Source organism: Electrona antarctica, assembly GCF_951216825.1.
Source record: "Electrona antarctica genome assembly, chromosome: 4".
Classification (NCBI taxonomy): Eukaryota; Metazoa; Chordata; class Actinopteri; order Myctophiformes; family Myctophidae; genus Electrona; species Electrona antarctica.
In genome coordinates, this window is record NC_136809.1 from 14358173 (window position 1) to 14370575 (window position 12403).

General features: G+C 43.1%; 1 protein-coding gene across 1 annotated transcript; it reads left to right on the forward strand.

Moving 5' to 3' along the window:
* Positions 1–224: 224 nt before the first annotated feature.
* Positions 225–11513, forward strand: mcrip2 (MAPK regulated corepressor interacting protein 2). Its single transcript, XM_079500094.1, has 5 exons — positions 225–809; positions 965–1034; positions 3622–3755; positions 7751–7864; positions 9205–11513. Exons 1-5 carry the CDS (start codon positions 755–757, stop codon positions 9273–9275), a joined length of 444 nt encoding a protein of 147 aa, XP_079356220.1. The 5' UTR covers positions 225–754; the 3' UTR covers positions 9276–11513.
* The last annotated feature ends 890 nt before the right edge of the window (positions 11514–12403 follow it).

The following is a 12403-nucleotide window of genomic DNA, read 5'->3' on the forward strand; positions in this document are numbered from 1 at the left end:
CAACTCCAGTCACCACAGTGAATCGGTTAATATAAATGCATTTCTACTACTTATTGATTTTATTCATGAATTCATGATTCAGCCTAGGTAGGAATTAATAGGTGAAAGGTGAACTGTAGTATTTTGAAGAACGCCCCCAGTGACGTCACTGAAGGGGGAGTACCCCCGCGTCACTAGTACTCATCCCATGTGGGTTCTGATGAAATCGACGCGCCGTGCGTCTGCGTAACCCTCCTCCTTGTATAATAATCCACTTGCACAACCGGCGCGCTGCTCCCCTCTCTCTCCTGCAGAGATACAGTCTTGGAACAAGGTGAAACAACCTGAACTGAACCTGAATAATTTCCGTCTGAGAGAGAGTACGATCGGAACAGAAGGAAGGACACCTCGTTTCAGAGATCCCAATCACGTGGAAAGGTTTCACCTTGAATGACCTATTACAGGACACCTTTGCAGGAGCATTAGAGCAGACAGGCGGCGCTTTAAAGACCAAGTGACACCACGTTTGCGCTGCAAGCCAGCCAGTTTGGCAGTAGCTAGCAGGCGTCTGGCCGACGTACACCTGACCAGCTGACTTGGGGAAAAGCTGCAATATTCTTTCCACGGTGGCTGCGTCATCGAGAGGATTCCACAGAACAGGGGGGTTGTTGAACAGTTGACAGGCAACAAAGAGCCACTGTCAGCCCAGGGGACGCTCCAGTTCCCCAGGATATTAATTTTATGCAACACTGAAGTTATTGGGGAAGGCGATCACATGATGTACACAATTACTAGAGGTCCCAGTAAACTTGCTACACAACGGAGGACAGGTGAGCAAAGCATTCCAAAAATAAATCAATAATTATTTGCAAGATAATGGGAGAACTAATATACTTTGACATTAAAGTGGCTTATCACTGTTAGAATAACTGGACTATATGGGCTGATCACTGTATAATCTTTGGAATTGTCTCACTATATATAGGGCCCACACAACAAATTGAGAGTAAAAACAAGGACTTGAAGCTTAACCAGACCTCTTGGTTAACGTCAAAGTAAGTAAAAACATTTATTTTTGCAAAGTAGGCCATTCCGTTAGCTATGCAGCGCAAAGCATGGGCCGAAAACATTCCAAAAATTGCACAGCACGTGTGCTCAGCCCCGGTTGACTGTATGATACAACTTGCCTTTGCTATGCTACGCACATCATTTATATATCAGTGACAAGTTGAGAATCGACAGATCATGTAGTGACTGTGAGTGAGTGACTGTCGTGTAGGAATCGTTGAAATCAACAAATGACTTGTAACCAGACAGTATCGTCCATAACTATGACCTTGCAAGGTTATAGCTTGTCTGTCGTCTGATAAACGCTACCTGTGTGTGTTTACGTGTCGTGTCAGTTGTTGTCATCGATGTCGTTCAGCCAAGCAGGTGACTGACAGTGACTGTCCCTGCGGGTGGCTTCGTTGTTTACGGGCACTGCTGTTTGTCACCCGCAGGACGCAGATTTGCGAGGCGACTCGACTAGCCTGTGCCACGGGTTAAAGAAGCGCTTGTCTGTGACTGTCTGTCGGTGTCGGCCAAGTGGGCCAACAATACATTTCGTCTCTCGTTTGGTTTCCTATGTGCTATTGTAGCCTAGGCTATTCGAATGATTAATATTTCCCATGTTGAATGAATGTTGCCGACTTGCCGTTTATATTTGTGTTGCTTTTAAAATTGAAAGAACATGTTCTTTGGCTACTTTGGTAAAACAAACATTAGCCTAAACACCTGTGCTTTAGCCCACATCAAAGCTGAAAGAATCCACAAGTTGAATGTCCTACAATACGATGATTCAAAACCGGGTCTCCCGAATGGGACCAAGACGGAATCCCCACTTGTCTGGGGGAGATATTGCATTTATGAGCTTGAGGCAGTAGTACTACTTGTCAACCAGTAGGTGTCCTCCTACTCCTACCTGACACCATGCATGGTCTAAAATTCTAAGTGGAAGAGCAGGGAGACCACCTCCTGCAGATGATCATGTACTCTATATTGTGATAACGTAGCCTAATCTACCATAATGGTTAAAATGTTGCACCTTTAAACACTAGCATGACTGAAGTAAAATGTGACAGAAGTAGCTTAAATTCATTTTTACAAAAATGTTTCAGATGTCAGAATTTTCTGAGATGATGGAATGATGGAACTTCCTGAAAGCTTCATGGGCAAAGTTAATCTTCAACTTCAAAATCTCAAAAATAGGTCAAAATGACCTGTCATGCTAGTGTTAAAGGACAACAAAAGCATGCACATACAATACAAAGTAATTTGCAACACTAGATCCTATCCTCTTTCAATCTGCAAAGCATTTGTTTTATAAAAATCCACTGTAGACATGTAATGAGCTACTTTCTGCCAGGAAATTCTGTGCAGGTGATTATTTTTTAGTAAAGTTAAGTTTTAGTACGTTTAAGTGTTGGAGTTGGGATGCACTCGTCGAAGTCACTGAACGCACGGCCCTGTGTACCACCTGTTTCGAATTTGCACATAATGCAGGAGGCAGCTGCACGACCCATTAATAAAAACGAGTGCTTCCAAACTCCAACACTTATGTGTTGGAAAATATCACAGAACAGAATTTCTTAGCAGAAAGTAGCTCATAACATGTCTACAGTGGATTTTTATGAAACAAACGCTTTGCAGATGGAAAGAGGATCATTCAAGCTTGCCCTACAGCTGAAATGTTGGTGAGTTTAATGTCGTTTAATACAAGCAGATTGGAAATTTGATTTGGGTCAATGGAGGGTATTGCAACTCTAGCTTTATCCCATTATAAAACAATCTAGTGTTGCAAATTGCGGCTAAGTATAGTAGTCCCCCTCCCTCCCAAGTTACCACACACACACAAAATACTGTACAGCATTCATCATCTTCCAGTTGACTAGAGAGCAGAGAGCAGATCAATGAACAGCTAGAATCTGTTACTGGATAGATTACTGATACTGGAATATTGACATAAAAGCACAAATAATGAAGCCAGCAAGGACGGTTGATATTGGACTGTAGGTGCATGTCTTCAGTATATAAAACTAACAATAGGCTATACTGCCGACTGTCGAGAGATAGACAAACGCATGTGCAGTGTTTTTGAGTGGTGTAAACCACTCCTACAACTGGCTTTGTTAGTCTGTCTGTCTGTCTGTCTGTCTGTCTGTCTGTCTGTCTGTGCTCAAAAAATGAGCATGGTTGCTATGTTCACCTAGTTCACCCGGGTGTGATTTCATTACGTCAGACATGATTTCATTACGTCAGACAGGCTATATAAGACCTTACACCACTCAGTTCACACGGGTGTGATTTTTATTTATTTTGATTGGAGGTATCACTGATCATTTAACTGTGCACTGTACATACCCCCATGCACACACACTCACAACAGCCATGGCATTTACATACAATACATATATGACACACTCGCTCTCACTTTCTCTCTCTCTCTCTCTCTCTCATGTCTCCTCTGCTGTATAATTACATGTCACTGGAGAATTCCCAACATTAATTCACTTTAATAAGAGACACATGTGCCTCATTTGGGGATCACCTAACCTTCTTTGATCTAATGAATTCTTATATTGTTGTGTCTGAATTTTCCAGCTCTCCGCCCCCTAAGATAGTGTTCAATCGTCTCAACGGGAAACGCTACAGCACAGCAGCAGCACAAAAGGCAGACTGCTCCGCCGAAGGCTTCACACCTGCCCATGAAGAGAATGTCAAATTTGTCTATGAAGGTGAGGGCCACAGGATGTTAATGTTTTATTTACTCTACTGAGCTCCAAGTGGGAGTTAATTCATCTGTGTACTACTAGGCGGGCATTCATCAACAGCGAGGTTGAGGTCTTCAAAACGGACAGAAGAGTAATCTTCAGTGACGGAAATTAACTAAGTACATTTACTCAAGTACTGTACTTCAGTAACATTTTGAGGTGCGTTTATTTTACTCTACTACTCTACTAAGTACAAATTGTGAGTACTTTTTCCACCACTGGTAATATTGCCACTAAAAATAATACTGTATATACTGGTGATGAGTATAGATCATTATCTGGGCATTTGTCATCCGAGTTTGGATAACGAAGGCAACCAAGGATGACAGGCAATCATTTATTTGTTACCCCACCTCGGTTAAGGCTGTTAGGCTGTATCAGCCCACAACAAGCCTTGGCTGGATAACCTTGAGCAACTAGTACGAATGCCTGGTTAATGGTGTATCACTCTATTGATGAACAGAAAGACCCCCCCCCCCCCAGTAAATAAGGGAAATTAATCCATTGTACTGTACTTAAAAACAAGACAATTTTGTAAACATACAGTACAAGTAGTATAACAATTTTGGAGACATAGTATAGTATAGCTTTTTTCCCTTTTTTTTTTCTCATCAAGGCAACAGTAGTTTGACCTTTTTGACAGCGTAATGTAGTATGCATGTTTTATGTAATTTTCAGTACATTTCTGTGAGTTTTTATGACATTACCCTGAAAGAGATTAAGCCATCTAAGAGGGTCTGTCCGTTTTGTACGAAGCTAATCTCCTAAAGATAAAGAACTGATGGACCGATCAGCTCCAAACCTCTTGTGCACACACGGTCACTACTAGTAGGCTAACGTACAAACATAGAATCCCACTAATGATTGTTCACATACCCTTTGTTGGGTTGGAAGTCCAAAACTGTTTCAAATTCAAATGGCAAAGGTACTGTAGCAGATCTACTGTACAAGCTCTAAATGCGTGGCTTTGTCCCACGCTTTGGACTTGCGGATCTGATACTTTTGATGCTTTTGTGTGACGCTGTAGTAGGATCAAGTAGTAGGGCATTCATTTGCCAAAAAACACACAAACTAAAAAATATGGAAATAAGAGGTTTCAACAGCAGCAATATGTTCTCCACTTTTTTACTTTAAAAAATGTCATAATATATTAAACAATGAGGCTTGGATTGTCCAAAGTTGAGTACTACTTGTGAGTCGAATCGGGTTGAAACAATATTTTCTGACAAAGACTTGAGTTATATTGATTGCGCGAATTTCCACGTTTTTTTCAACACACTAAGCTTGTATATCTGCTTTTTTTGAGTGGTGTAAACCACTCCTACAACTGGCTTTGTTAGTTTACGTGTCTGTTCGTACCAAAAAATGAGCATGGTTGCTATGGTCACCCAGTTCACACAGGTGTGATTTCATTACGTCAGACATTACGTCAGACCACAGCTGATCAGTCTATATAAGACCTTACACCACTCAGTTCACACGGGTGTGATTTTTTTTTTAATAACTAAAGTAAAAAATATAGTTAAAATGATTGTGACGCTATAGGCTATATTAACTATTTTAGCTGCATGGTGACCCCCTGGTAACCCCCACCCTCCCCAGAAGGACCCCTGACCAACTTTGAGAACCAATGCTACAATCTAGCCGAGAGCTTTCCAATCTTTCATCATGACCTAATTTGCTACAAAAACCTACTGTACACACATTGAGCTAAAGAGTCCTTTCAGCTTGTCCTCTGCTTAAACTCTGTCCTTTGCATGTACCTGTACATGTATGCTTTTAAAACTTGCTTTGACTTGAAGAGTGTGCTGGGATTTATCACTGTTGTCACTGCTCGCTTTGCCACCCCTGGCTGCCTTCTCCTGTGTGTGTGTGACTGTGTGTGTGTGCGCTCTGCATCTCATTGTTTCTGTAATTACAGTATGTACTCTTGGAGGTGCATACTTGATAAGCAGTGTGATAATGTTTCTACTGTATTAGGTCAGTCATTTGCAGACTGGTCTGAGAAGTAACATGTCAGGTTTCCCTTTAAAACGCCTGAGCTACAGGCCTGTTCTTAACAAAGTTTGGTAGCAGGGTTGCTAATTATAGAGAGACACAGTTTGAGTAGCATGTGACGTGTGGAACTAGGGGTTTTCCATGATTCTAAATCCATTCAAAGCATTTGTTTTGCATGAAAAACACTCCTTGGGCTAAATTCGGCCATATCCACTTCAGATTTAACCTGGGACCTTTGTTTGCCAGGTGGCATCTCTACCCATCCAGCTATGGCCAACCAAACAACTGCAGTATAGGCTGTACACATTACACTTGTGAATAAGGTTACTTTTACTAGGTTTAATTCCACAGCAGTTATCCTGGATGAAAATCCTGGCAATGTATCCTTAATTGACTGCCTGGATTTAGGTTAAGTGCTATAGGGCCAGTGCATAGGGAGGAGTTTCACTCAGAACGGGTTATTCTGGTTGCCATTTTTCCGCCTACCAGTAGGCTAGTAGGCTATAGTAGTAGGCTGCTAGGCTATATTTTCCAGCCTCACTGTGGAGACATATACCATTATAGATATACAAATTAAATAAACACTGTATGGTTTGGGTGTCGGATGACAAAATAACATAACCTTGATCCACAACAGTAATGGGTCTGCCCTTGCAGTGCGTTGACTGTCGATATATGTGCGATATCAAATAATTAAATACACGCTGTATGGTTTCTTTGATTTGGGTGTCACTGTCGGCTGACAAAATGACAACCTTCAGCAACATTCCCAAACGCATGTATGCTCTGCTCTCTACCTGTCCTCAAACGAGCATGACAGTGTAATCAAAATAATAATGGCCAGATCACATACAGACAGATTATTTATTTACTGCGGAGACTGATCACTCATGGTGTTTTCCCCTCTCCCTGGTTCCATACGGATATGTCCACATGTCTTCTCGTCAAGTAAGATGTAAACATTGAGAACTGTTTTGACGTGAGGGGAGGGGAGGCGGCTATCAGATCAGAACACCTGAACATTTTCGCCAATAATTGTGACATGTCAAAGATAGTAGAGAGATGGAAGATGGTGTACTGCAGTGACAGTGTACACACCAGCGTCACTGACAAGCAAACTTACGAACTACAGACTGGCAGCCAAGTAGCCTAGCATCCTACTAGCCTACATGTAGGCAGCAAGATGGCGCCCAAATAAGCCAAAATCCTACTGAACACGTCACTATGCTCCCCCCCCTATATCTTGCATGCTATATCCCTAAACTTATTTATTTGCCATTTTTTACTATTTTGAAAAACATTTTAACATTGTTCAAATAGCCGATCTACAAGCTCACAACATGTCGATGTAAATCGGCTAGTTGAACTAATGTTTTTCAAGATAGTAAAATATGGTAAAGAAGTTTAGGGATAAAGGGTAAGGTTCACCCAAGATGGGGCCATATATGCCTTACGGTAACTTGGCTGTTTTTGAGTGGTGCAACCACTCCAAGGAACAGCAATGTCCGTGTTAACCTATGTGACTACCTATGTGACTATGAGTAGCAGTAGGGGCAAAAGTAGCGCTGTTGTGCCAGAAACACAGAGAGAGAGAGATAGTGCTTCACTGTTGCCTGCTAATGAGAGACAGACAGACAGAGAGAGAGAGGGGGGGGGGGGGGGGGGGGGGGGGGCGGTTGCACCACTCAGTTCACACAGGTGTGATTGCACCACTCCAAGGAACAGCAATGTCCGCAATGTCTGTGTTAACCTATGTGACTATGAGTAGCAGTAGGGGCAAAAGTGGCGCCGTTGTGCCAGAAACAGAGAGAGAGAGATAGTGCTGCACTGTTGCCTGCTAATGAGAGACGGAGAGAGAGAGAGAGGGGGGGTGGGGGAGTTGCACCACTCAGTTTTTGTATGCATTTTCTTCTGTACCTGTACATCACAACACAATTTTGTATGTTTGTGTGTGTATGCAGCCTGGCAGGAAGTGGAGCAGAGCCTGGGAGATGGTGCTGGGGTCCGTGGGGAGCCTGCGCCTGGCCAAGGGGCTGTTCAGTATGCAGAGAAGACCCCCAACCCTGTAATGAAGAGTAAGTTGTGTACACAAAGTCAACAATAATGTGTCTCTAATGTTGCCCTAACAGCGGTAGGCATCCTGCAGCTCTTTAAGAACCTTTACAGTAGCTGCCCTGGTGCTTTGGCAAAAAATGATATGGAAACTAATTACAATTATTTCATTTTTCATTGCTGTAGGTCTAAACTCTAAAGTTATTCTTACATTTGCCTATTGCAGTGGTTTTCAACCAGTGGTCCGGGGACCACCAGTGTTCCTTGAGGTGATTCCAGGTGGTCCCCAGCTAAATGATGGAAAGTTGGTTTAATGTTTAATTTATCGCTCTCAAAAGTTAAATGTTAAGGTAAAGAAATCTGAATACAGAATGTAGAAGAATTGTTATTTTGATCAACGTTTGCCTGTATATCTATGGTACCAACATCAATACAGCATGGAATTGTGGACAATCTTATTCAAAGACAACAAAATATTAAAAGTTTTGGGTCTGAGAGGCTAAATCTCATCAAATGGTGGTCTGTGGCTCAAATGCTGAATAATGGGTCTTGAAATGAAAATGGTTGAAAACCACTGTCCTATTGTAATAATGTGTAGCCTAATACACAAATATACCTGTATACTTGATCTGCATTGAGAAACTATTCGGTTTTGTCCATAATGTCAAATCCATGTGAAAAAACTACCTTTTAACTACTTAAGCCCTATTTCCCAGCACGGTGACATTTATTTTGAAAATGTGAGAAATAGTTTTGTAAACCCAATATAGTCTAGTGACACCAGGGAACCTTATACCCAGATTTCCTTTTTGCTGCTGTGCTCTTCACGTTTTGGCTCAGTCTTATCTGTAGATAAAATGTAACTGTTGAAGTAGTTAGTAATCTTTTAATGTCTAACTCCTCTAGTCTGCTAAAGTAAGTACTCTTGCCCTTAGTTTGATCTTCTCTAGTTGTTGATTCAACAGCCTCTTGTCATGTCTCTCACCCAAACCTTCCTTCGAAGCTCTCTTAACCACATATACTGTGCATCCCTGCTTTGGTCAAGTCATAACAGGCCAACATTTGGCAGAAATAGGCCAGCTGATCTACACATTTGAGAGGTTGATGGTTTCTAGTATAGAGCCCTGGGGGATCCCAATCAAAACTACATTTACAATTTAGGGCATTTAGCAGACAAGCTTATTCCAGAGCGATTTACAGTTAGACAGGACAAAAAACTACAAATGGAGCGCACTCTGGAAAGTAACCCTCTTCTTTACACCAAATCTGTGACGTGACAAAGATCATAAAGATGATTCTTATTCACCTGCTTGTTTACTGTACTCGATTTAAATCAAATTCTGTCTGACTCCCTTCCACACAGACTTTGTGCCCATCGATCTGGAGGAATGGTGGGCCCAGCGTTTCCTCGCCAACATTGCAAACTTGTCCTGACTGCATGATTCTCCTGCTGGGGACCAGGAGGAAGGACTAGGGGAGGCATGGCCAGGTGGATGCCCTGCTGCTGACCACGTGAAGACTGTGGCTGTATGGACATGAATCTGTCTCCAGGAGCTGCAGTATGACGCACTCGGATTTGCGTAGAGCCTGAGCACCTGCTGTGATTGGACGCTCTGCTCAATCGCGCTTCATCCTACTGCAGCGCGCTGGGTGTGCAACACGCAAAACCACCCCGCTCGCAACAAGCACCTGTTTATGAACTCTGACAGTGATGACTTGATGTTGCACTGCTAAGAAGGACTCTAGTTAGAGAGAGTTAGTGAAATGTGTGTCAAATCTGCAAAAGAAAAAAGCTTTACCATTAGCTTTCTTCACGAATGTGTTCATAAAGGTGTCTACTATCACATATCAATTTGTGCCGACCCAACTCCCTTGGAAACTTTGTGACAGCTGCTGAAAGTTGGGGTACCATTAACAGCCAATATAAGGCAACATTTCATTATGCTTTAAGTAGCGTGTCAAACTAGGGGGTTTTCATGATTCTGAATCCATTGCAAGCAATAGTTTTGCACAGAAAACACTCCTTGGGCTAAATTCGGCCATAGCCACTGGCCATTTTTAGGCGAAGGAGTGTTTTTCGTGCAAAACGAATGCTTGCAATGGATTCAGAATCATGAAAACCCCCTAGTTTGACACGTCACATGCTACTTACAGTATAATAATTTTGCCTTATATTGGTTGTTAATGGTACCCCAACTTTCAGCAGCTGTCACAATGTATCCCAAGGGAGTTGGGTTGGAACAAAACGAAACAAAACGTTTCTTCCCCTGTCGGGCTTCGGGATGGCTTTCTTCTTCTGAGGAACTAAATAACTCCTGCCTGCTTTGGTCTCTACATATTGGATTGGCAACCAGTAAACACGGGAACGGGCTGCTGTGTGAATCATGACTGGTTCAGCGACGACCCACTCCTTGTTTCTGGCTCTCTGCAGGGTTTGGACTCGTGGCTCCCCATGACCCCCCCCCCCCCCCCTGTAAGTCACATGCCACTGTAAGTAGCATGTGACGTAGCATGTTCCCCTGTCGGGCTTCGGGATGGCTTTCTTCTTCTGAGGAACTAAATAACTCCTGCCTGCTTTGGTCTCTACATATTGGATTGGAAACCAGTAAACACGGGAACGGGCTGCTGTGTGAATCATGAATGGTTCAGCGACGACCCACTCCTTGTTTCTGGCTCTCTGCAGGGTTTGGACTCGTGGCTCCCCATGACACCCCCCCCCGCGCCCCCTCCACATACTCGGTCTGCCACCATACACTCCCACTGGAAGTGGATCTGAGCTCTGCACACGTCTGCAGCCACATTGTGGGAGCATTCAAAAGGATCCAGCAGGATCATTGGCACCCATTTTGGGGTCTCCCGGCCGAGGAAGGAGGCTCTCGGGATCTCATGGCCCTCCCTCAGGGATATGACTCTGCTGTGGAACTCAAATAAGCCATAGGAGAAGAAGGCGGCCAGCAGAGTGCAGAGGTCTTGGCTGTTCTGGCTGGGAGGCACCGCCAGTGGCTGACTGAGAAAGGTGCAGTCCCAGCCCTCGATCTCACACTGCTCTACCTCAGAGGAAGTTCCTCAGAACGTTTCCTCAGAACCGTTCATGATTCACACAGCAGCCCGTTCCTGTGTTTACTGGTTGCCAATCCAATATGTAGAGACCAAAGCGGGCACAAGTTATTTAGTTTCGCCTCAGAAGAAAGTCATCCCGAAGCTCGACAGGGGAAGAAACGAGCTTGCCAAACGACCTCGTTTTGAGAAAGCTGAGGTGGCGCCAGAGTACCCGTCTCTGTCAGCGGACAATGTAGCCTCGGCCGGGAGGCGAACCTGGGACCTCGTATCAACAAGCCGCATACGTTATCAATTGGCTAAAGAGCCGTGGCCCGATAGGCAAGTAGTAAGGCAGCCACCTATAGTGGACATCTTCATGCACACATTTGTGAAGAAAGCTAGTGGTAAGCATTTATTTTTTGCAGATTTGCCACACATTTCGCTAAATTTCCCTTATTACTCCTCTGTACCTGAATAGTCTGATGGATGGAAGATGAAGATAATCGTGGATTCTTTTTTTAAGAACCTTCCTCCTGCCTCATATGTGGTCAGTTGAAGTATGTATTTCTTGGCTGATCTTTGGATATAAAACATTTGAAAATGAAAAAACAAAAAGTAAAATGTTTTTCAAGAGCTCACTGTGTGCTTCAATTTATTTTGAGCCTGTTTTGGTTCACTCAATCAAATCAATTGCAATGGTGGAAAGTAAGTTAAGTACATCCCTGCACAGGGATGAATGTCCAACAAAACCAAAATACAGCCAGAGGGATGTTGTCTTTTTTGCAGGGAAACACACCTGCACAATAATATAGTGGCTGATGTGGGGAAATTACAGCCTAAATAGTTTTATATTAAGTATGCTAAAAGTTAGTTTACCAAGTGATTAAGGGGGTAAAAGGTAGCTACAGTTGGGTGCCACCGATATTGTCCCTTATCATTTGACCCATTTAGGCCTGACCTCAAAATTTTAAAAAAATCTTCTAAATCCTCCAGTTTTCTGAAAAATAGCAGACCTACAAAGCTCGTAGAGCGCCACTCGGTGGCGCGCTATGAGCTTGTAGATCTGCTATTTTTCAATAGCTAAATTATAATGTTTAAAACACCAAAAGGGGTTCCCGCCCAAAATGGGTTAACTGTCCTTTTGCGCAGATCACGCAAACCTCAGCAAAAAGAAAAGGACAATATCGATGGCCTCCAACTATACCATATATCAGACTTGATGAGCAGGCACACTTAACTTCTCTGAAATTGACCTTCTAGTTGCATTAACCACTTCAGCCCTGCCCAATATATATTTGGCTATTTGAAAATGGCTGATCTACAAGCTATTTTCAAAGGCCTTTTATACCCTGCTGAAAAAACAGACAAAAAACAGCGTATGATGGTTGCTGGATTTAGCTGGTCTTAACTGGATTTCCAGGCTGGTCAAATCGGTCAAGCAGGTCTTGCTGGTTTGGCAGTATAGTTGGTCAGCTGGTCACCCACTCAGGCTAAGTTAGATTCTGCTGGTCAAGCTGGTCGTC